General features: G+C 41.8%; 1 protein-coding gene across 5 annotated transcripts in view; it reads left to right on the top strand.

Annotated features, from left to right (window-relative positions):
• Positions 1-25,926, top strand: part of DLG3 (discs large MAGUK scaffold protein 3) — a 62,386-nt gene that overhangs the window by 19,508 nt on the left and 16,952 nt on the right. For all 5 annotated transcript variants that reach the window (XM_058536097.1, XM_058536098.1, XM_058536099.1 and 2 more), the window contains one exon: positions 18,918-19,032. In XM_058536097.1, the coding sequence (XP_058392080.1) occupies positions 18,918-19,032 (115 nt within the window). The remainder of the gene's footprint in view (positions 1-18,917; positions 19,033-25,926) is intronic.

Here is a 25,926-nt window from a genome sequence, read left to right on the forward strand (position 1 = left end):
CCTCCCCCACACGCAGTAATCCACCAAACCCGGCTACCTCTGGGAACCCCCGACATTGGCTTGGTATTCTCAGACCCCCAACCCCCGCTTTTGTTTGCGAGAGTTTTCATGCTGTTCCCGACTTCTTTCGCCTCCCCCTCGTCTTTGTAAGCCCAGCCTTTGTCCCTTAGGGCTGCAGCGCCTGGGCTCCTTGGACACCTAGGCCCCGTGGGCCGGTCGCTAAGGTGGAGGAAGGGACCTCTCCCGGGCAGGTGCTCTGGTGCCGTGATGAGAAGGGGAGAGGCTGGGAGCCCTGTCACAAAGCTGTAAGGGATCGAAAGCGCCTACCTTTGTCCTTTCCGCCCTTTCCCCCGACTCTTGTTCAGTGCCTCAAGCCAAGAGCCTTAAGGGAAAGAAGAGAGGGGCCGGCCACCTTCTGCACTAGGCTTTTTTGATGGGGACCGAAGTGTAGGGAGGTAACTAAAAGGAGAGCTTGTTGGTCTGGGGTAATGGGAAGGAGGGAGGCAAATGAACACTTTGAGTCATTTCTCTCCATGTTTGGTGTTCAGCTTAATGACAAGAAACACACCTTAAGGATATGGTTTCTATGATGTCTGCGTGTGCTGTTTCCTTCTCGGTGTAGAACTAACCATCTGATTTTCATTAGCAACCAGTATTTATCCATTTCATGCCCACAACTTAGACAACGTAGGTTCTGCAAAGAAAATGGTTTCTCTTGCATATTTGTGTGTGTGTGTGTAGGAGAAATTGATGTGTTTCTTTCGGTTTTGCTCTCTCATGTTGGGCACATGGAAACAATACTGTGAATTTGTCTGGTGGTAGTATGTTGGAAACTGATAACTACATATTTCTATGAGTTTTGTTGGGAGAATGTAACTAACTGGTTTGCATAAAAAGCAGCAAGTTATCCGGGATAAAGGGATTCCTGCAGTGTTCGTTGCTCTCTGAGCATATTTCTGGGAGTTTATAATGTATGTTGAGGTGCTGTCTTATGTTAGGTCTCTCTACCACTTGCTAAACAAAGCCTTTCTTCTCTTAGGTTTTAGTTGAACCACTGTTGTTAAGGCTCTGCCACCCAATCTTATTTGTTTCTTTGGTTTGGTAAATCCAACAGGGCCCCAACATGCAAAAAGCTTTTTTTTTTTTTTTCCATTCAAAAATGGACCCTGGGAGACAGGTCCAGAGGGATTGTGAAGCATTCCATGTTGGGCTCTGAATTTTCTTTGAAAAAGTGATAGTTTTTAAAAATAGGGACTCCATGTTGATTATTTTATAAATATATTAAATACTGCTCTTTGGAAGATTGCATCACACGGGCATTTACAAAATGAATAATCCAAAAAATGTCTGTTGGCTAAAATGGCAGAGACTTTGCATTTTATTGGCCAAGTAAGTGTTCATTATTTGTATTTTTTTCCACATAGAATGTGGGATCTGGAAAGGATCACGTAGTCCAGCCTCTCATTGTGCAAACCAGAACAGCGACAGGAGAGTAAGGACATGTCTCGCCTAAGGTCATGCTGGGAAAGTTGGAGAGGGTCAGCAATCGTTTAATCTTGAGGGACAAACCAGGCTTGTGAATACCTGAGAGACCTGAGACCTAGTTAGATTCGAGGAACAACAGGAAAGGACCTGGGGAAATAACAGAAGAGAGACCAGGGAAAGAGAGATGTATGTGCAGGGGAAGATTAGAGTGATCTGCATGGTGACCGTGAGGCACCATTGCCAATCCAGTGCAACCTTTAGCTAGATATCCTTGAGCATGAGAGCTTAAAAAAATAGCTTTGACTAATGAGAACAATCAGAGTAAGAACAGTTTTTCTCCTTTTTTAATGGCTTAATTGAGATATAATTCATGTACTATACAATGCACCCATTTAGGTGTACAATTTAATGGCTTTTAGTGTATTCACAGAGTTGTGCGTCCATCGTCATGGTCAATTTTAGAACATTTTCATTACCCCTCTCCTGTTAATACACTGAGAGGGTGCAAGCCTGGAAGGGTGATAGATGGAGGACAGTTACTTCCTAATGTATCTCCCCTGGGCACATAGGGGCTGGATGGCAGCTTGGTGGGAATGCTCTAACCTTGAGATTCTTTCATATATCTGGTTTGTTTAATATGGGTTAAACTCATAATGAAAGTAGAAACCGTGTCTATCTATTTGAACTCTGTATTGTGCCTAGCATGGGTGCTTTACAGGTATTTTTATGATGAAGCTTTGGAAAATATTAAAATAGAAATATAAGTGCTAAATGATAAGGTACCACAGTGAGAGATGTTGTTTAACAGTTTCACTCCTGATTGCTCCAGACTGTTGTGGACACAGCAAACCTACCTATTAGCTAAAAATAACATGTTGTTCTTGGGCATGTGTAATCCTGCTTAAAATTCAGATTGAAAATTTAAACAACTGGCTCTTTGCAAAGGCTGTCTTCTAATCTATTCAAGAATGAAAAATATTTTTCTGTGACTTGTGGAATTGCTTCACCAGGGGAAGGATGGGCTTCATGTTATACGGTTTAGATTTAGAAACTATCTCCTATGTTTTTTTCCCTAGTTACTTTGCATCAGCCTCCGTTTATAAACTCAGATAGTATTTTTCTGGAAAGCTCTTTTGTTTTTAGAGTAGAACCTGAACCCCAAATCAGGAGGTGAGCTAGAAATTGGTCACTAAGGTTGCTAAACTGGGAACTGATCCTTTGTGACCAGTCTTCTTATTTTTTAATTTAATTTAATTTAATTTTTTTGGGGGAAGATTAGCCCTGAGCTAACATCTGTTGCCAATCCTCCTCTTTTTTGCTGAGGAAGATTGGCCCTGGGATAACATCTGTGCCCATCTTCCTCTACTTTTTATATGGGATGCCAACACAGCATGGCTTGATGAGCAGTGCATAGGTCCACGCCCAGGATCCCAACTGGCAAACCCTGGGCCCGGAGCACGCAAACTTAACCACTTCACCACTGGGCCGGCCCCAGTCTTTTTAACTAGAGTGTAAATCCAGACAGGCTGGGAGTACAGGGAGTGAGAGGGAATGAGAGTTTTCCATACTTATCTTAAAGTGCTGAATAAGCACACTTTCACCATGGAAACACTTTCAGGTAAGACCTGGAAGAGTTAAGGATCAGTGTTGATAATAACTTGAAAGCATAAAAGGGATATTTTTTCCATAACATTTAAATAACCATCTCATCTCCCTCTGTTTGAGAATGAAGGATGTAAACATAGCTGCCACCCTATCAGCATAATCTCTCTTGAGAGCACAGAGGTGAAAGTTTATCAAGGCAAAGAATCAAAGTCCTGAAACTCTTATTGCCATCCTAAAAGAAGGCTAACATAGGGAAGGAAGAAAATGAATTCCTGTTAACAGCATTTCTACACTGAACAATTTGAAGGCAGCTAGTATTGTATTCATCTATGCGTTCCCAGCATCTGGTGCAGAGCCTGGCACAGGGTTTGTTGAATTGAATTATTGAGTATCTCTGTGTTTTCCAGATGGCTTTGTAAGCATTAATCTTCGGGATATCCCTGTGGGGTAGGTGGTATTATCCCCATTTTACAGATGAGGAGAGTGAGGGTCAGAGGGGTTGAGTGACTTGCTCAAGGTCACACAGCCAGTAAGGGGCAGAATCAGTTTTAAGTCAGATTTCCTGAGAACTTCGGGACTAGGGCTTTTGCCACTAGGCCACAACTGCCTCCCACCACAGCAGAGAAGCTGTGAGCCCCCCTCCCTACCTAGATACATCTGGACACAGCAAAAGATACTGCTCTGAGACTCTTCAGATGCCAGAAGTTGTTAATAGAAGTAAAACCAACTCCCAGATGTCAGCTTTTTAGTCTTGATGGCCACAAACTCCTGCACCAAAGGAGGAAGTAACCTGGGGGTGGAGGGGCTTCTGGAAGCCTGAGGAAGACCACCTGTCCTGTAAAAGGAAAGTGGACTTAGGAAGACTACCATGGAATGATATTGTGGGAGGAACCGCAGGAAGAGCCAAAAGATAGGAGTTGGTTTGCTTTGACTCAATAGCAAATGTGTGCAGGCTTAAGACTATTAATGTAGTAAGTAGGCATTTCTCATTTCTTCAAGTGAAATGGAGTTGTATTTGTCATTCATTTTTTTATGACCAACAGTTCACTTATTTCAGGTGCAATTCAGTGCAATTTAGAATGTTCATAAGAGTTGTGCAACCATCACCACGATCAATTTTAGAACATTTTCACCAACCCCAAAAGAAAACTCTGTACCCTTTAGCCGTCACCCCCTCCCCCCACCAACCTCCTCATCCCCCACAGTGCTAGGTAACCACTAATCTACTTCCTATCTCTATGGATTTGCCTATTCTGGATATTTCGTATAAGTGGATTCATATAATATATGGTCTTTTGTGACTGGCTACTTTATTTAATATAGTGTTTTCAAGGTCCATCCGTGTTGTAGTAGATATCAGTACTTCATTTCTTTTTATGGCTGAATAATATTCTGTTATATGCATACAACACTTTTTGTTTATCCATTCATCATTTGATAGACATTTGGGTTATTTCCATTTTTTGACTATTATGAATAATGCTCTATGAACATCTGTATGCAAATTTTTGTGTGAACATGTGTTTTCATTTCTTTTGGGTATATATACCTACTGGATCATATGGCAACTCTATGTTTAACCTTTTGAGGATTGGCCAGGCTGTTTTCCATAGCAGCTACACCATTTCACAGTCCCACCATCCGTGTGAGAGTTCCACTTTCTCCATATCCTCACCAGCCTTGTTAATGTCAGTCTTTTTGATTTTAGCCATCCTGGTGGGTGTGAAGGGATACCTGGTGGTTTTCATTTGCATTTCCTCTATGGCAAATGATGTTGAGCATCTTTTCATATGCTTGCTGTTTGCCACTCAGTTTTGCTTTGCTTGGTCCCCTGATTTGATTCTCACCCTGTTCCCAAATGGCCTTGAGACTAGAGCATGCCAACCATGTTATTACTCAGGTGATTAGAGGGAATCAGGAGGTTAAGGGACTACCTTTCACTCTTATCACTGTGTGCTGGAGGGATTTAAGGCTTGGGTGTAGATCATTTTAGCTAGGAATGCTGACCTGATAAAAATGATAGGGCCCACCTTTTTTTTTTTTTTTTAAAGAAAACAAAACAGCTTTTTCACATACTGTACAATTCACCCATTTAAAGTGTACCATTCAGTGGTTTTTAGAATGTTCAGTGTGCTGCAACTGTCACTACAATCAATTTTAGAACATTTTCCTCACCCCAAAAAGAAGCCCTGCCCCATTAGCAGTCACTCCTCATTTCCCCCAAACTCCTCCCCTCCCCCAGCCCTAGGCAACCACCACTCTTCTTTCTGTTTCTATAAAGTTACCTTTTCTGACCAGTTTGTATAAATGGAATCATACCATATGTAGTCTTTTGTGTCTGGCTTCTTTCATTTATAGTACGCTTTCAACATTCATCCATGTTGCAGCATGTAGCACTTCACTTTTTTTTTTTTTTGGCTGAATAATATTCCATCCTATGGTTATACCATGTTTTGTTTATCCATTCATCAATTGATGGACATTTTGCTTGTTTCCACCTTTTGACTGTTATGAATACTGCTGCTATGAACATTCATGGACAAGTTTTTTATGTGGTCATGTTTTCAATTCTCTTGGGTATATATACCTAGGAGTGGAATTGCTGGGTCATAAGGTAACTTGACAGTTAACGTTTTTGAGTAACTGCCAGACTTTTTCTCAAAGTGGCTGGATCCTTTTAGGCCCACCTTGTTTTGTAAACTTAAGAGAGAAAAAAATGTTAGCTTTCTTTTCAGTTTTGCCTCCTGGGTTGAATTTCATATATGGATGTGTGTGTTTGTGCTGGGCGCTTCTGTCTTCACGTAGCCTAAGGACATGGTAGCTAGAGTTGGCAAAGCATTCTGAACCTAGCCAGACAGGTGCTTTCTTGTCCTTGTTAGATGGTGTGAGGCAAAATCCTAGAAGCTTTGGTAGTTGTAAAACATCAGTTCTCTTGATGGGGTAGAATGATTAGAATAATATATAGCAATGAGAATGAATTATTTCTTATTTAGTTATAGCTTTGTAGGATTTCTTTTTAATTTAATGTATCGCTTGTTGAAAACATGACCCTGGTATTTACACTGTTGCTTTGTTTAAAGCTTTGGACTTATATTCCACAATAGGGGAATTGTTTTAAATAGAGAAATAGGAGAAGCAGACTAATTTGGGCCTATATTGTCACTGAAATTAAAAAACACTGTTTGTGCTCCCTTTATTTTAAGAATATATATATGAACACATGGTGCTAAATCCTACGGGAATCATCTTGGAGGGAGGAGTCAGGGCCCTGGGTTCTAGTTCTGACTTTAAGTAGCTGAATAATCTTGTTCTAGTCAACCTCTTTGGGCCTCAATTTGGGCCCCCTGATCTGTAAAATGAGGGGACTGTGCAAAATGATCTCTAATGTTTCTTCTAACTCACATTCTGTGTTAGATAAGTGGAAGTGAGTTGAGAGTTCAATTTACAAGTTTCTATTTGTCCCTAGACTGTTATTGAATCACACAGTCTTGAGCTAATAATAGTCTTGCTTTAATAAGGGTTTTGTCTTCCCTTCTTTCCTGTGATAAGACTTTCATCCTCTTGAAATGGACATTTGTTTACTTTTCACTGAATTTAGATATCTTAAAAAAGCAAAGGTCCTAGAGATTTTGGGATTTTTCCACTTGATGAAATTGTGATAAAAAATTGGAACAGACCAAAAGAAGAAAATTAACATATTTTGTATAAATATGTACATTAGGGACCTGTATACATGTTCTTCAGATTTTCAAAAAGGAAAAAGAGAATTTTGCAGATCTTGGGTTAAATTTCAGACTGGATTATCAAGTTGTTTTGTAAACACTCAGAAAAAGCAGTGGTGAGCACAGGAACCAGTATTGGTTCACCAAGGTCAAACAAGTCATGTCAGACTGGCCAAATTGCCTTGATGGACAGGGTTACTAGACTGGTAGATCAGGGAAATATGGTAGACATGGTATATCTGGATTTTGGCAAGGCATTGGCAAGACTTCTTTGGTCCACTCTTGGATAAGATGGCGAGGTGATAATGTGATAATATATTTTAGTGGATTTGCCTGCAGCTGGTTGAATGATGAGTCCAAGAGGAAAATGATGCATGAGCCAGAAGCAGTGTGGAGGGGAGCTTCTACTGCACATGTGTCCTGGCTTTGTCCTTGGGCCTGTCCTGTTCAGTCTGCCTCCCCACACCCCTCAAATTATGTATATTTTCCCTGGATATAAAAGTATTACATTTAGATTTATAGAGAATTGGAAAATACAAAGTAAAAAAAATTCAAATCACCTGTAAAACTACCTCCAGATATAACCACTGTGTGTATTTCCCTCCAAACTTTTATATATCATATAATACGTATGTATCTCTTTCAAGACTGGGATCATTGTATTTAAAGAGTTTTCTATCCTTTCTTTTAACTTAACATGTCATGAATATTTTATTAAAATGGTTTTTAATAGTTAATATTCCATCATATGTGTACCATAATTCATGTAACCATTCCCTTATTGGTGGACATTTAGGTTGTTTCCAATTTTTTTTTTTTTGAGGAAGATTGGCCCTGAGCTAACATCTGTTGCCAATCTTACTCCTTTTTTCCTTTTTTCTCCCCAAAGCCCCAGTAGATAGTTGTATGTCATAGTTGTAGATCCTTCTAGTTGCTCTATGCGGGATGCTGCCTCAGCATGGCTTGATGAGCGGTGCGTAGGTCTGCACCCAGGATCCCAACCAGCGAACCCTGGGCCGCTGAAGCAGAGTGCATGAACTTAACTGCTATGCCACCGGGCCAGCCCCATGTTTCCAATTTTTTGATCTTATAAATAACACTTTGATGGATATCCTTATATGACATGCTTTTTATGAGTCTGTGATTGTTTCTTCAGAATGAATTCCTTGGAGTGGAATTATTGGGCCAAAGGGTATGAACATGTTTAAGACTTTTGATATATTTTGCAAAATTGATCTCCACCTCCACCAACAGTGTAAGAGTGTGTATTTTGAGATCCTCGCTAACATGGAATATTATTTTTTTTAAATCTCTGCAAATTTGGTAGGTAAAAAATGTTATTATTTAATTCGTATTTTACTTTGTATTTCTTTTGTTAATAATAAAATTGAACAGTTTTGTGTGTGTGTATATATGTTCACTGGTCATTTTTTGTGTGTGGATTGCCTGTTCATGCCCTTTCCCCATTTCCCTGTTGAGTGTGTTCATCAGTTCTTATTGATGTATAAAAGCTTTGATGTAGTTAGAATATTAATTCTTTGTCATATATATTGCAAAGATTTTTCCCAGTTTGTAGTTTATATTTTGACTTTATTTTATTTTGATGTACAGATGTTTTCTGTTTTTATGTAGTCAAGTCTATCACTGTTTTCTTTTGTGTATTTTGCCTCTGCCCATAGGTTTGGAAGGGCCTTCCTTATCCTGGAAACAAATTAGTATCCACCTTTGTTTTTTTCTAGTTATTTAATGTTTTTGTTTTTGCATTTAAAAGCTTAACCTGCCTGAAATTTATTTATGGTGTAAGGCAGGAGACTACCTTATTTTTGTTCCAAATGCTTAATGAATTACCTCAGTACCATTTATTAAATAATCCATCATTTCCCTACTGTTTTGAAGTGCCACCCTTATTATACACACACACACGATTTGGATTTTGGGTTTCTTATTCTGTTCTGTAGTGTTTTACTCTGGGATTATCAGTTACTGGAAAATAACCATAGATATTTTGACAAATATCAAAAGAGTCTTTCTCTAGGTCCCATTTTCTGGGTTCCTTCCACAGAAACTTGACTCAAAAGAGATTCAGTTGATATTCCAATAAAGACTGTTAAGAGAATTTGTGATCCTGTCGGAGTGACTACTGTGAAGAACATTTGAATCTAGGCTCTCAATTGACCGGATAAAACATAGAAATCAGATATTTTAACTCAAGTTAGCAAGCTTAGGCATAAGATGTTGTGTTTCACTTTCTATGTTGCAGCATCTCTGTTAAGTGGAAAAGATTGTTGTGAACAAAAGTACCCACTACCTGAGAGCACGGAAAAGTATAATTCTGTCTTCATTCTCATGTTTTCTGGATGAGGTATTTTGTCTGGGGTGGTTCTACTTTGGCTTATGGGTTAAAGGAGCTAAAGGCTTTGTTAATCTTACATTTGAACAAGCTATATGAAATTCCTTTGAAACAGGGAAAAGGCCCTATTGGAGGCTTTTACCCCCATCTGCTGGGTGATCCGGAACAGGTGAGAAGGACCAATGGCAAGGTCCTGTGAATAACTTTTTCTCAGCTTGATGTGAGATCAAAGCATTTTTCATTCTACTCATTTCAGACCAGGTGGCTGTATGTAATGACACCTTTATATACTATAGCACTTTGCCTAGTAGCTCTTCCTGCATCCTCACTAAGTTCTTTGGGGGCCAGAAACATCCAGTCAATAGGGATAAATTGGAATCTTTTATGGTGTGCTCATCTGGTATGTCATGTTTTCTGTTTCATTCCCAATATCAAGATGCTATCCAGAACCCTGGCTATGTATGTGTATGGCTGAGGAAGCACATTGTGACAGTGCAGGGACCAGAACAATGACACCAAGGTTTCTGTTCTGGGTTAGTCATAGTTCCAAGCCCATTGTTCTAAAAGTATAGCTGAAATTATTTTTCTTCAAGCAATATTTGCCCATATTGAGGCCTGTTTGCCACTTTTCTGGCCTCTCACATAGCCTTGAGAAAATGTGTTTTTTACAATTTATACCCATTGATTTGGCATTTTTTTTGACCCAAAGAGTTTAAGATTATTTGCAGATGTGAAGATTTTCTTCTTTTATTTATTTCTTTTTTCTTTTTTTTTTCCTCTTTTAGATCATACTAAAAAATTAAATTAGACTAGTCCTAGGGTTGATTCCTTATGGACCTCATTGATTTGGTCATAAAATCATAATTATGTCAAAATTAGAAGGGACCTGAGAAATTGCCTAGTTTTAGAGGTGTCAGATTCTTTAAATAGTGGGCTCCATAATTAGAAACTAACCCAAGTAATAGGCTTCGTATTGTTTGTATAGAGACAAGTTTGTGATTCCTAGAAATGTGCTATTTGGCTATTCATATACTTATCTCCACACTGACAGATATCTTCTTGATGGACTTACTTTACTTTCAGCTCCATCTATTTCTTTCGAAAACGTGAGCTATATTGTTGGGACAGATGCTTGCAATTCAGACACATCCTTAGAGTTTGCACTCCAAATGCATCTATAGAAACCTAAAACACAATTCATACTCATCAAAATCTGTGACTCTCTCGTGAGGCTGTCACTTCATTTTCACCAGAGTTCTGTACATTTTCACAATGGATGATTCCTTTGAGCTCTAGACAGCTCAGCAGTGGCAGATGAGGGCTGTATGAGTCTGACATTTGAACACCGGCACTTCTGTAAGAACAAATGAGCCTCTGGGCAGCTGCTAACTTATTTTGAGTTCATAGCCAACCAAGACACATGCCTTGTCTTTCCTACTCAGTATTTGTGTGGGGACTCAAGGTCAGGAAGTTACATTTCTCTTTTTTACTTTATTTTTATTTACGTCTTCCCATTGTTCCTACCTGTCACAGTCTGTGTGTCTGAAATCTGTCATCCAGTTGTCTCTCCAGCTTCATTGTCATTTCCAAATTTGATAGGAATGGCTTTTATTTTATTTTGTAGCAGTTCCCTTTTATATCTTCATTCAAATCATTGGTAGTCTATACTGCATGCACAATAAGTATCCTTTGTTGCTACCATTTGTTTCCTGTCTCTACAACATTTTCCTACCCATAATCAAATAGGACCAAATAAACTTTCTATGGGTTGAGAAACCGAGCCCCTTTCAGCTTTTCCAAATTAATAACAAATGTCATTTTTTATTCTGAGAAGACAATTTTTCTGTCATTAGGAAGGTAGATGGATTTGAGAGCAAAGTCTTAGAGGAGAGATGGATTTGAAGGCTGGGGTGTGTTCAGTTCATATTAGTGAACATTGTAGTTTCAGTCCCCTTTGATGCTTTATTAGGCTATTAAGTAGATGTTGAAACCTCTGACATAGTCAGTGTTTTGCAGAAGTGGTTTGTGGTTTTGTTGGTCAGTTTTTAGCATTTTTGGGTGGGTGGAAGGAGAAAGTTTTGTATTGTTTTTTTCTTACATTAGTTCCTGAGGAGCCAGAACTTGAGAATTACAGTGCCAAACTTTGTCCTGTCGCATCTTTATAGTGAGTTAACATACTCAATAAAAGTTTGTTGACTCAACAAGGGTGCAGGTTGCTATGCTAAACTTTGAGAAGGAAACCAAAACCACATCAAGGAGCTTATAGTTTTGTAAGGGAAATGACATCACCACAAATTCTGGGCGCGAGATTTTACAAGGGAGAGGTAGTGGAGGGTCTGGAAACCATGTTAGATGAAGAATGGTTAAGGAAGTAACAATATTTAGCCCGGAGAAGAGAGAACTTACTTTGAGGACAAGATAGCCATTCTCTATTATGGCTAATATTATCCCACCTTTTCCTGGTCTTTCAGGAAAAAACTGAGAAGTTGCCTTGGATCCTTTCTCACCCTATATCCAAGCAGATGTCAAATTTTATCTCTTCTAGCTCCAACATATTTCTTGATTCTTGTCACTTCTTTCTATCCTCAATTGCCCCCATACTATGCCAGGCCTTTCAAGTCATTTGTCTATACTAGTAGGATAGGTTCCTGGTCTCTGTTATCTTTCTCTCTGTCCTCCATTCTGTATTACATTGTCAGAATACTTTTCCCCCAAACCTAGCTCTAATTGTATCACTTTGCTATTTAAACACTTAACAGTGGTTCCCATAGCCTAGTAAGAAAAGTCCTATTTCAGACTCTTATAATCGGGCCCCCAACCTTCTGTCACCTCTCCTTCCCCTGTTCATACTCTACCTTCTGTTCAGTCTTATTAAGTAGTCTTGGAACCTTGCTCCAGGCTTTCCTAGCTCTTTGACCTTCTTTAAACTGTTCCTTCAAACTATTATGAAGAAGAGAACCCATCATGTTTTATGCTGTTTTAGACACCAAAATTAGGACCAGCTGGCAAAAGAGATGGCCCTTAACCCAAGAATTTTCTCTTGAATAGTGTTGTGTAAGAATTAAGGAATAGAGAACTTCTCAACATTGGATGTAATAGAGCAGAGGCTAGGGGGCTAGCTGGTTTGGATGCTGAAAAGCAGGGGCTAATTATACTAGGGGCTGTAGGGGCTAGACAAAAAGAGAAAGCATGGTCCTCTGCTGTCAAGAAACTTAAATCTACATGTGAGGCACTATGTTTATTCTCCCCACAATAGCCAAAGTGATACACACAGACACCTGATCATGTCATTCCTTTACTTAAAATCTTTCAGTGACTTCTTTCCATTACTCTTAGGATAGAAGCAAAAATCTTTACCATAGTCCATAAGGCCTTGTATGATTTGACTCCTGCCTACCTCCCTAGTCTGATCTCCTGCCAGTATCCCCTTATTTCCCTGTGATCAAGACATTTTTTACCTTCACATGTGCTGTTCTTTTGTCTGGAATGCTTTCTTTCTCCACCCCCCTTCCCCTGGCTAACTCTTCATCCTTAGAGGCTCAGCTTAAATGTCACTTTCTCAGAGAAACCTTTGTTACCTCCTCCTTGCTCCCCTTTCCCCACAGTAGCTTAGGTCACTCTGTTAAGTCTCTTAGCATTTTCTTCATAGCAATTGTTACAATTGTAATTAAAATCGTAATTAAATAGTTGTTTGTTTCATGATTGTAATTTCTAGGAACTGTTTTGATTACCCTTATATCCCCAGCAGCTCTTACAGTGCCTGGCACACAGAAGTAGACATTCAGTAAATATTCAAATAAATAAATGAATAAAACTTCTGGGATGAGGGAAAGAAAGGTGGTGAAGACATAAAGGATGTTCAGTGTCAGGCAGAAAATTCCAAGAGAGGGGAATAACAGGTAGGAATGAACAAGTTGTATTCAAAGGTTGCGGGCAGGCTAGCTCAAAAGAGGATCTGTGTAGTGAGAGATGGGATAGATAGGCTGAGAGAGACAAGAGGATGGTTGTAGCAGCCTTGGAAGTTTAGTTGAGATATTAAAGTAAAAGTCTTTAGTTGCTGTTGAGTTATTATAGATACTTGGACAGGGGGGCTGCAAGTTGAAGTTTTAGGAATGTTTTTCAAATGAGAATCTAAACTGAACTGTAGTTTGGAAAGCCTGGGGGCAGACGACCCATTAGGGCAATATAGCGGTGGTCCAGAGAAGAGATGATCCAACCTGACCTAAATCGAGGCAAGAGATAAAATGGTCAAGAGAAAATGAAGAGGCAAAATCAACAGTAAGGCAATGACCATGAAAATTAGAAAGAGATGGATTGAGAAAGCAATTAGGAAGAAACATCAGCAAAACTTGAGGAAACACTGGTTGTGCACAGGGGAATGGGGGGTGTCATTTACAGTAACAGGGAGGTTTGGCATGAGGTTATCAAGTAGGGGGAGGAAGAGTGGTCAAGTTTAGAGGTAGATAGTTCTAGAGGTAGTTAGAGTGCCAGTAGGTGGTAGGAGCAGCCCTTTGAACCAGCAACTCCACCCACAGGACAAAGACTTTTTCTGTGATTATGCAGAGAGAACATTTGAGGCTCCTCTTTGTCTTTGTCTATTCCACAATACAATCTTGGCTTTACTTTTGTATAACCCAAAGGCTCATTAAAGTGTTTTTCCCCAAACAAAAGATCAGTCTGTCCTCAAAGGTAAATTCTGCCTCTACTTCTGCAGAAACAGAAAAGCTGCTGGAAGCTTTATTTTTATTTTGTGAGGAAGATCAGCCCTGAGCTAACATCCATGTCAATCCTCTTCTTTTTGCTGAGGAAGATTAGCTCTGAGCTAACATCTATTGCTAATCCTCCTCCTTTTTTTTTCCCTTTTTCCCCCAAAACCCCAGTAGATAGTTGTATGTCATAGTCGCACATCCTTCTAGTTGCTGTATGTGGGACGTGGCCTCAGCACGGCCGGAGAAGCGGTGCGTCAGTGTGTGCCCGGGATCCGAACCCGGGCCGCCAGTAGCGGAGCACGCGCACTTAACCACTAAGCCACGGGGCTGGCCCCTAGAAGCTTTAGAATAGCAGTTTATCCTCACTTCCAGTCATAAAGGTTTCAGAATGTTGGGGTTCAATTTGATAGTGCCAATCAAATTTTTTCATGTGCATATAATTTGACATTGCAGTTTCACTTCTAGGAATCTATGCTATAGAAATGCTCATACAAATATACAGTGCAGCATTGACTGTAATATTAAAAAATGTAAACAATTTAAATGTACATCAGTTGGGATATGACTGAATAAACTATGGTCTATGCATAATATGGAATACCATGCAGCTATTAAAAAGAATGAGGTAGCTCTCTATGTACTGACATGGATGGGTTTCCATGACATATCAGAGAATAAAAAAAGTAAATGCATGTGAATCTCGGTGAGTTATGAGTATATGTATATAAACAACGTATGCATGGAAGTAAGTCTGGAAGGATACAGACTAAAAATACTAACTGCTTACTTCTGGGTAGTGGCATGGGGAAGTGATACAGGAATATCTAAAGAAAAAAAGTTAAGATTTTTAAAAGGCATGTCCTACTTTTATAATTAAAAAAAAGTGTAAAGTCACTAGCTTTCTTTGCAGGCACGTTGGACAGAGGCCTCTTTAGCACTTTCCTTCCCCATGGGATTTTCAATTGTATTGCCAATTTTTTTTTTGAGAGCTTTCCAACCGTCTTGCTCTACCTTCCTTTTGAGACATGCTGCAGGATACTTACCTTATCTTTTCCCTTAACTAACAAAACAAAACAACTCAATTTTGTAAGTCAAGACCAGCAGTTTCAAACTTTATTGGGCATCAGAATCACCTTGATACATGTTAAAAATGCAGATTCCTGCCCTCTTAGTAGGTTCTGGGGTGGAATCCAAAATCCTGATCCTTCAGAGGCACCCCGGTGGTCAGTGAGAAACCCTGTTTTGGGGAATGATGTCTGATTGTGCCCCCTCCCCCTCGGTTCTGTCTCTGTGATTAGCAAAGGGAATGAGGGAGTTATGACTCACCATGAATATCTTTGTGGGTCACAAATGGTTGGGTTCATCGGAATGGGGAAAAAAGGAATAAAACACAATTTAGAAGACTTGAGATTTTAGTAATAAGTGTTGTTTCTTTAAAGTAGCCTATTTGAAATGGGCCCTTTGGGTTAGAGGCTGGTCTGTTGGGCTTCCTAGGCAGTGACTTGGGCCTAGGAGACGCCTTCCAGTGATGGCTTTGTTAGTTATGTGTGGAAAGGGAGAGGGGACCGTGGGAAATTGTGAGTCTTAGAATTCAGATGCATTTTATCTTATTTTATTTTAATTTTTTTAAATTTCTGTAACATTGGTTTATAACATTGTATAAATTTCAGGTGTACATCATTATACTTCTATTTCTGCATAGATTACATCATGTTCATCACCCAAATACTAATTACAATCCATCACCGCACACATGTGCCTAATCATCCCTTTCGCCCTCCTTCCTCCCCCTTCCCTTCTGATAACCACCAATACAATCTCTGTCTTTATGTGTTTGTTTGTTGTTGTTTTTATCTTCTACTTATGAGTGAGATCATGTGGTATTTGAACTTCTCCCTCTGACTTATTTCACTTAGCATAATACCCTCAAGGTCCATCCATGTTGTCACAAATGGCCAGATTTAATCATTTTTTATGGCTGAGTAGTATTCCATTGTGTATATATACCACATCTTCTTTATCCATTCGTCCCTTGATGGGCACTTACGTTGCTTCAAAGTCTTGGCTATTGTGAATAATGCTGCAGTGAACACAGGGGTGCATGTATCTTTGTGAAGTTTTTATCCTTGGAAAATGATGCCTGCAATATTAAGGTGAGGTACTATCTATCTTAAAGCTATTCTAAAACAGTTTTTTGTTAGAATTATTTTTTTCTTTGTTATAAAGAGAGTCTGTTAATCAGATGCCCACTGTGGGTTATTAAAATCTCAAAAGGGTGTTTAAAAAACATATACCCCAATTGCTCCTAACAGTTAACCTTGGGGAACCAAAGTGAATGGGAATACATCATCGTCTTTTTTTGTGTGTGTGTGAGGAAGATCAGCCCTGAGTTAACATCCATGCCAATCCTCCTCTTTTTGCTGAGGAAGACTGGCCCTGGGCTAACATCTGTGCCCATCTTCCTCCACTTTATATGGGATGCCACCACAGCATGGCCTGACAAGCAGTGCCTCAGGGCGCGCCCGGGATCCGAACCCAGGCCGCCAGCAGTGGAGTGCGCGCGCTTAACCGCTGCGCCATGGGGCTGGCCCCCTGGAATACGTCTTAACTACCTTCCGCACCCTCGGTGAAGCTGGCAGCCATCAGTTAAATAAACCATTAGATTTATTGGTTTGAGAACAGAAGCATTGACTTGGGCACAGTTTTCTAATTTGCTCCTCATTTACCCAACAATCATTTATTCAGAGGCTACTCTGTTCATAGTGGACATTAGATAACTCTGCAAGTAAAAGCCAGAGACTGATGAGCAGCTGGAACTCTAAGGGGATCATCTGAATGGGAAAAAAATGAATAAAATACAATTTAATAGACTTGAAAGCTTAGTAGCACACAGAAAACAGAAAGTGGATTCCTTAAAGCAATAGCCTTATTCTCTTTCTGTAGTCTATTTTAAGTGAGCCCTCTGGCCCAGCATTATCAACCTTGGATTAGGAGCTTTGAGGAAATGGTGGTTTGGTGGTTGTTTGTTAAAGGATTTTTTAAGAAATGTAGTTACTAAGCAACTGCAATGACCTGGTGCTAAGTTGGAGTTCAGCGGGTAAGTCAATTCCAAAGAAGGGAATATATAAACAAGTTTGGAGAGGGGAAAAACGGCTTAAGGATAGATTGGGTATATTTTTTTTTCTGGATTCAATGCATATTTCTGCCTTTTACTTGTCTTCCCCAAGAAAGGGCTGCCTGGTCAGAAATCTCTTTGTCTTACCTGGTTCTCCTCCCAGCTGGTGAATGCGGAGGAGGGCAAGAAAGGAGCCAACTAGAGAGGGCCAGGATGGAAGGCCGAGCCCCGGGTAGGGCCAGTCCCTGGGCCGGCTTTTGAGGTAGACAGCTCTGCTGCTGTGCTCTTGGGCAGTCCAGGGCTTCTATGACAGATGGGTCACCACCTTCTACCTTTAGATTGGGACTCCTCATTGATATTGATGTGTTGCCTTGTGACCCTCAGAACAGGGACATTGTCCAGCTGCCACCTCTCTTTTTTCCCCCCAACATTTAATGGGTGAGTCAGGGGCTTAACTGCTTCCTGCAAGATTTCAGGGATGGGAGTAGGTAATGAGGACAAATCACTCTAAGACCAGTGTGAGATGAATGAAAGACTACATGAATTTAACCACTTGGCTTCACTGGTACCAGAGTGAACACAAAGAAACTTTGTTGAGAAGAGGATATTTGCGGGAGTTAGAACTCCATCCCCTCCCCTTTAGGCTTTTGAGCATTTCCCTTTATACCCAGCTGAAGGTCAGGTTGCTTTGCTGAGGGAAGGGGAGTGTCAGGTGTTGGAACAGGTGTTTTGTTTTCTGCCTGTAGAGTTACACAGACTAGATGGGGATGCTTCTTGCCAGCCTTCTATGGTGCCTGAAAATGCTTTTGTGGAATTCTTTTTCCCTGGAAATATTTTTGTTTTTTAAAGCAGCTCTTCAGCCTTCAACCCGTGGGATAAATTTTGACTTCCTTTAATATCAGCTTGTCCAATGAAGTATGCCTGTTTTCTACCATTTCCACAGCCTTAGATATATCCCATTTTATGTGGCAAATATAGACCTGAAAAATGTTGTGTAATTGTGTGTGTGGTAAATGTGAATATTATATTTTAAATGTACCACAAGAATGTCACAGCAAAGCAACCCTATCAAAAGCCTTTTATAATAATTGTATGACTAGAATTAATTTTCCTGTATCAGATTTTCTTAAATTGGGCGTAAACCTGTAGTCACCTTTCCAGAGTGATCAAGCTGTTGTGGTGGTGTCGGTGGGCTACAAAGCTGGGCATGGACTTATGACCCCACTGACTAGATGATTTTGGAGGAGAGAGGTGTCAGCAGACTTCTAGGTTTGGGAGAATTTATGTTTTAATGTTTAATTGTTACTCAAGCCAAATACCCTGTTTGTTAAAAGGGAACTAACTCAGGAGAGCTTTGTGATCTCATCTGATTATGAGGTTTGTTTATTTTTACCTTTGTACTAGATTCCAATCTTCCCCCTCAAAAAAAAAAAGTCATCTAGAAATGTCTTCCTTGCCTAACAATGATATAATGGCTTCAGGTCCTTTCCAGCCCTTCCACCCTGTGTCTCAGGGCCATCTGTTCTCTGCAATCCACTTTTTGGGAAAGTCTCCTTTCCCATCTGCTCTCCTTGGGCCTTAGTGCCTGCTCTAAAGATTTATGAAGACTGCACTGGACCCTCTTTCCAGTTGTTATTTTTTTTAAGGATCAGTGAGATTTCAAGGCAGATAAAAGCTTTTTCCGTTTGATATGTTCAAATGTTACTCCTTTTGAAGATGTGTTCTTTCCTTCTATTAGTCTAGGGGTGGAGAGAAGTGTGTCTTTCTGTGCTTGGAGGAGGGACTCTGCTTATCAAAGCAAAGATTGACTGGGCTGGGTCTGGCTGTTTTGAAGCCAAGTGTCTTCCTGGCTCTTTGGCCACTGGTGTGCAGGCTCCGTGCAGCCTCTTGGGTTCATTCTTTTCTTGTCCTTTCCCTTGTTTCCCTGACAGAGTACAGTCGCTTTGAATCGAAGATACATGACTTGCGAGAACAAATGATGAACAGCAGCATGAGCTCTGGGTCTGGGTCCCTCCGAACAAGCGAGAAGAGGTCCTTGTATGTCAGGTAAGTCACACTTCTGAGCACCAGGCCTTGTGCTGCATGAGGGGAGCTCTGGGCCAACCCAGCCCTTCTTGTTTAACTAGTCGGGTAGGGAGTGTGTACTCCTAGTACTAAAACAACACTTGGCACTGTATACTCAGGTTGTGTACTTTACGGTCAGTATCTCCTCCCATTTGTGAGCTGGCTTCTTGATTTTTGCTCATGAATGACTCAGTACGGGAAAATTTCACTTTGCTCTAATTGTAAAAGACTGTTGGGTGATTATTGCTAGTCAGCATTCAAATAGCACTCAAATGTTCAAAGTACCTTGCTTGCAATCTGTGATTTGAGGGGAAAACTTGGCATCCCCCCTTCCACATATGCATAATAGACGTCAGGATTTGTATCCGAGCATTTCAGCTATCACTGTGTTCTGGTACAGGGGCTCTTTGAAGAGACCAAAGAACTGACAGGTTGCTGCTGCATTCTGGTTTTTTGTTATTTTTAAATTGTGTTTCCTTGCTCCTTGCTGCACTGGTTTGCTGTATCTGAATCATGGGACATGGGACAGAATGGTGTACATTCCCCAGGAAGGGTGGGTGGAGGGAACAGATATATAGCATTGGGTGTATTGCTGCTGAAAGCTATTCTGAGATACTGTCCAAGGTTGAGGTTCTGACCCTTGAGGCACATTATAATACTTTGTCAGGTCAAAGTACAAGCCTCTTTGCGAGTTGGACTGCTAAATGAACACTATTGACTCCTTGTAGAATTAGGGATAGTTTCCTTCTTCCTGCCTGGGCTTCTTGGGAAAACTGCAGCAGTCTGATGGAAGTACATTGTATCTCTCCAAGGTTAAAATCCTTAGAGAAAGAGGTGGTAGGATTACTCCCCTGAGCCCTCCCTGTGTGTTCAGTGCTCAGGTTGTATCAAACTCTTGGGCTGAACTTTTTCTAGTGGCCTCTGATACCTGCTAGGGGGTCGGGAGGGGAGGCTACATTTACTAGTTGCCTGGCAACGTGACAGGTGCTCTGTCCTTGGGGTCTGAGATGACATAGCCAACAGATGTAAATGCTAATTGCACCTCTCCTCACTGGTGCTTGATTTTCTTTTCCTCAGTTGGTAGTCCCTGACCCTACTGCAGGGAGTGGTGCCCAGGGATCCCGGCTTTCAGCCTGAAGCCCACTAGAACCCTTCGTGATTCTTTTGTAAAATGAACCCTCATCTCGACTCCTTGTGTGTCGAGAGCAGTTTTTCTTCACATTTGCTGTGCTCACCTCCTGCTATGAAGGGAGGAGAGCGAGAGGAAGGCTGGTCTAGTCACTGGTGATCTTTTCACTCTCCAATTTTTTTTCAGTAAGCCTTTGCTCTGGGTCTGCAGCCTAGACACTGAGGCGCTGATGGGGGGAATCCGAAATGTGCTGTCGCCAGCCACACAAGGGTAATACTTATGTGACTTGGTCAGGATTCTTCCGTTCCCGTGCTTCCAGCCCCCGCAGATGTGGCACTCCAGTGTGCGTGGGAAGCTGCTCTTTAGGCAAGACAGTTTCTTCGGAGAGCTTTATTTTTAGATTTCCCCTCTCCGCCTATCCTGTGCTCAAGCTCTCCCTGCCAGGGCAAGGAGAGTGGGGCATTAGCTCCCGACCTGGAGGACCTGGAACACTCTTCTCTGGCCCGGGCAAGGGGTACATTCCACCTAACTGTGGGGAGGAGGTTGGGCTCACACTCTGTTTCTAGTGAATCACTTTATACAGTTTATATAATCTGCCCTTAACCTTATCTAGATCACATCTGTATCTTCTGAGGAACGTAAATATGGGTTAGAATAGTGAACATTTGTGCTCACTAGACTTAATCAAGGGAAATAGTATTTTATGGCTAAAGCAGTGAGCTGAGGTCCATTGCTAAGCTAAGTGCTCTACTGGAGCCTGGCTTGCTCTATTCCCTTTTGTGCCTGTTTTTGGCCTTGCACTCTATACTTGGTTCCTTTTCTTCAGCATGTAAACATATTCAAGTTTCTTCTATTTATTCAAAAGAAAAGAAAGAAATGCCCTTGATACCGATAGTCCCTTGAACTATTGTTTTGTCTCTCTTCTTTGGCTCACCACATTTGCCAAAATTTGTGCCAGAAAACACTGGTTCCTCAAGATGTTAACAAGTATTGTGTGAAAAATCATTGGTTCAGTGAGTTGGGCAAATGCAGGATTAAATACAGGAAAATAGGTTCTTTACTGTGATTAGTCCCCAGGAGGGACTGTACGAGGCAGTGTTTCCCCAAAGGATAGGAGCATGGGAGCCTTATTTGAAGAAACCATCTTAACATCCAGATTGGGAAATGTTGGCGTCGTCTGTACTTGCTGCTGCTGTTTCTTCAAATCACCTCTGTCTCAGTAGGAAAGGAAGTGTGCACCTGCCTGTCAGCATGGGGGTGGAGTTCCAGGCACCTCCGGAAAGCTCTGAGGAGCAGAAGCCCAAGTCTCTGTCAGGGATCAGCTGTGACCTCTTAGTCGTCAAATTCAGTGACTGGTTCACTGATTCTCTGCCATTGGTCTGACGTCTTCACCACATTTCTGTCCACGAATTACCTGCTTTCTTCTTTAAAGGCTCTCTTCCTACCTTGCTGACCATTCCTCAATACCTTTCATTAACTCTGCTCCCTAAATGGCAATGTCATTTATTTTCACAGCTTCAGATCCTGTCGTTGTGTAAATGACATCTCTGATCTCTTTACTGAACTCCAGACCTGCATATCAGCTACTTGCTGGACATGTGCATGAAGCTGCCCTTCCAGTGCCTCAGACAAGCAGTGTGTTCAAAATGGACCTCCCCACACCTACTCCTTTTCACTTTCCTTATCTAAGTTAATTGCGTCACCCTATCATGTGGAAAAGGGATTAGATTTGTTCTGTCACCCAAGGCAGACCTCAGCTCAACATAAAAAAGAAAGGGCTAGTGATTAAAACTGTCTGAAAATGGAATGGACTGCTTCCGGAGATAGTAAATTTGATCTTTTGTCACCGGAGGTGTTACAGGAGAGGCAGGGCAACCTTTTGGCTGGGTGTTGCAGAGGGGGTTGAAGCTAAAGCAATGATCTGGACACGGTCTGCTCAGAAGCTTCCAGTAGTTCCCCAGTGTCTTCAGGATAAAGGGGAACAAACATTTAGGGAACACCTACTATGCTTTAGGACTTTTGTTATGCTCTTTACATTGCTTTTAGAATCCTTTTAATAATGCTACCAAGTAGACATTATTATTCTTACTTTGCAGATGAAAAAACTGAGCCTCCAGATAGACAGCTCAGAAGTTCCAAAGTTGGAATTTGAACCTGGTTGACTCTAGAGTGTGGTTCTTTCAGCATCTCCCAGACTTGCTGATAGGAATCAGCTGGCATACTGGTAAAAATACAGATTCCCAGGCTCCTCTTCTATTGATTTGGATTCACTGGGTTTGGGGAAATGTAAGTTTTTAATAAGCAGTCAGTTAGAATGCTCTGGAATGACCACGTGTATGTCACAATAGACATTTATTTCTGTTTCACTTAAACAACTGAACGTTACATTTACTTTAGCTCCTACTACGTGGAAAGCAGGAAAGCACAGGGCTAAGAATTTGGGCATGGTTATGTGGAGGTGGATTCAAGGAAGCAGCAAGTGTGGTTCCTGCCCTCCAGCAGCTTACCATCTATGCCAAAGATACTGAGCAGCAGGTGGTTAAAGTGAAGAAACCCTTTTCAGTTGGGATTTCACCTCTAATTCTTTTCACTGTCGTTTCCCTTTCTGACATGTTTCTCCTCCCTTCCCTTCCCCTGAGTCTCGATCCTCTGGTGTGCATGGGTTGCAAAGCTCTTTTGAAGCAAATAACACCCTCTTACGCTGCACTGAGGCTCTAGCAGGTGAAGCCCCAGGGAGCTGCTGCTGTACTCACCACAGGGAAGATGGGATTTGTGGAGCGGGGAACAGGAGGAAGAAGGTAAGGTAACAGTGTTTGGAAAACGAAACTTGGTGAATTTGCCTTCCACACTGGAAATGTCCACAGAAATATGCCTCTCTTGAGTCTCTTGCTCTGGGTCAGGGTGGCTATGTGGTTAACTCAGGCCATTCTGATGTGAAGGTCATACAAAGACACAGGGTAGGTTAGAGTTCCAGGGACCTCTAAGTTCTATACTCATATTTTATTTTGTTTATCTATTTATTGAACAAATGAATGAAAGACCTTGTGCTTCAAAGGTTGCCAAGAGGCTCGATAGTACATTTGTAGAAATAGCTTTTACAAGTCTCTTCCAGCTAGCCCGCCTGCATTCTTTGCAGCCACAGGACAACATCAGGCATTTTGGGAGTTGTGGCCTCCCGGCTGGCCCTCTGCCATCCCAGTCTTCTTCCCACTCTAGGAAGGAGGTCATGTTGGGGCATCTGTAGTCCTGATTCAAGAAACAAGGTCAGAAATATGGGCTTGGTCATCAAAGAAGGCTGAAGAATGCTCCTTCTTGTCAACAAGCAGACATTAATTGTGCAACTACCCTGTGCTTAGCCTAGGGTGGTGCTTGGGGGAGCCCGACTTTGTCTTGCTCATTAATAAGTTTCAATAGTGGATTAAGATGCCAATGAGGTAATATTGACAGGCTTCACTAGCTGAAAGAATTTGGGGGGAACAATAATATGAATCTTAAAAAGCAACAATTTATGTAGTGTTCAGGGCTACCAGAGGGTAGGGCAGAGTTTCCTGTATCAGTGATTCTGGAACTGCCTGTTGCTAGATCGTATACCTCAAACACCAGTCCTGGACCTGTGCTCATAATCCCCTCAGCTGATCCAACAGGTGCTGTGAACCCTGAGTGTTTACACATTGGGGGGCAATTGGTCCTTGAATGCCCCTGTAACTTCATAATTGCCCTCTAAGGCCCAAGACTGTGAGGTAGACTGAGGGGAACAATACTCTTCCCTGCTCTCCCTGTTCCTTCTTCAGGGCATGCCAGGGAGGCCAGCTGTACCTGCTTCTCTTGTGATGCCCCATCTTGTGTCTACCTGAGTACTCAAGTTTGGGCTTTTAGGTTGCTCTTCAGAAGCTGCTGGAAATTTGAACTCTTGCACTAAAGTCAAGGGCTGATAAGCGACTGCTGCTTTATAGCTCTCTGTGCGTGCTTTATAGGGACAAGGCAAGGGAGGGGCTACTCAATTTTCAAATAATACAAGCCTGTTATCTGGTACTTTCTGTCTTAGGCAGCTTGGGCTGTTATAACAACATACCATAGACTGGGTGGCTTAAGCAACAGACATTTATTTCTCACAGTTCTGGAGGCTGGGAAGTCCAAGATCTAGACGCTGGCAGATTCAAGTTCTGGTGAGGGCTCCCTCTTCCTGTCTTGTAGATGGCCACCTTCTTGCTGTGTCCTCACATGGCCTTTCCTGGGTGTATGCAAGGAGAGAGAGAGATCTCGCCTGTCTCTTCCTCTTCTCATAAAGGCACTAATCTCATGATGAGGGCCCCTCCCCTATGACCTTATCTAAACCTAATTACCTCACAAAGCCCCACCTTCAAATATCATCACACTGGGGGGTTAGGGCTTCAACATAAGAATTTGGGGGGAACACAAACATTCAGCCTACAACACTCACCAAAGGAAGAAAGCTATGTCTTAGACCCCAACTGGTATGGGAAAGAAATACAGTCGGAGAATGCTCTGAGGGATAGTAACTGGGAGGGTGTTCTGTGCCCCCGCCCCAGCCTGGTCTCATCGGCCATTCACAAGCAGCAGACATAGCCTCAGTCCTCAAAGGGCTTCTGCTTTGGTGATATAATAGGAAAGATTAAAAACCTGCAAGAGTTAAGTAGCAGTAAATAGAATATATAAAGAAAGGTCACTGCTAAATACATAGAGTGAATTTGGAAGAAGGAAACTTGGAGTGAGCAGGATCACAGGGGAGAGTGGGACTCGGCTTAGGCCTCAGAGGAGCCGCTGAGGGCGCAAGGGGACAGGCAGAGCCTCCCAGGCCAGACAGATGGCTGGAGCCACAGGCAGAGAGGTGGGCACACTACTAGGTGAGTGCAGCGGACGCAGCCACTTGTCTTTGAGGCTGTAGTGCTCTTGTTTACTTTGCTTTGAGAAACCTGCCTGACCAGTTTCCTTGGTAGTTGCCATTTTCTTTGCATTCCTGTTCATTAAGACACCAGGGTGGTTGTGCCAGGTACTTATGATTTCTCTGGATCTTTCAGAACCAAGCCTCACAATTTAGGATCTGAACTGCAGAGACTTTGGCCTGGTAATCTGTTTACTTTGAGCTGATTATATTCCTGCTATCTCATCCGGCAGTGAGGGCCCAGCTGAAAGGAAGGTTAGGCAAAGTCCCCCAGAGCATGTGCATCATCCCTGTGGGCAGGTGCATGCAGCTTTTCTGGGACAACTTTGGAAAGGTCACCACTTAAACGACATATCTTTCAAGACCTTTGACAATGCTTTCTCCTTAGGAAGACAGGCAGCGGCATTTAAAGTGGCCGTGCTGAAGCTTAGCTCGGGAACTCCAACCTGCAGGCCCTGGGAAGTGAGCATCTGCTTTTCGTGCTGGTGTGTCGCCTATTTTCCCTTTGTTTTTACATGGCACATTTTCCCTGGGCCATGCTCTTTACCCTGCTCTTGAGATAAGTCAGTATTTTTCTGGCCTGGCCACAATGTTTGAGAAGTTGCAGGAAAACCCAGGATCTGGCTCTCCTTTGCCTCATAGAGGTGCATGGCCATAACAAAGGAGGAGCATATTCAGGGTTGAAGAATAATCTTTTATGTGGACCACTCACTGTGATCTTAGGCTGCAGATGGTGATATTTCCATAAGCTTTGTTCTCTCCTGACACAGTGTTTCCCTCTGACCTGACCAGTCCTTAGCTTGGACGCCTCCATGAAATTCTGTTTATCTAGACCCAGAAAGAA

The sequence above is a fragment of the Diceros bicornis genome, chromosome X (genome assembly GCF_020826845.1).
Source record: "Diceros bicornis minor isolate mBicDic1 chromosome X, mDicBic1.mat.cur, whole genome shotgun sequence".
NCBI lineage: Eukaryota > Metazoa > Chordata > Mammalia > Perissodactyla > Rhinocerotidae > Diceros > Diceros bicornis.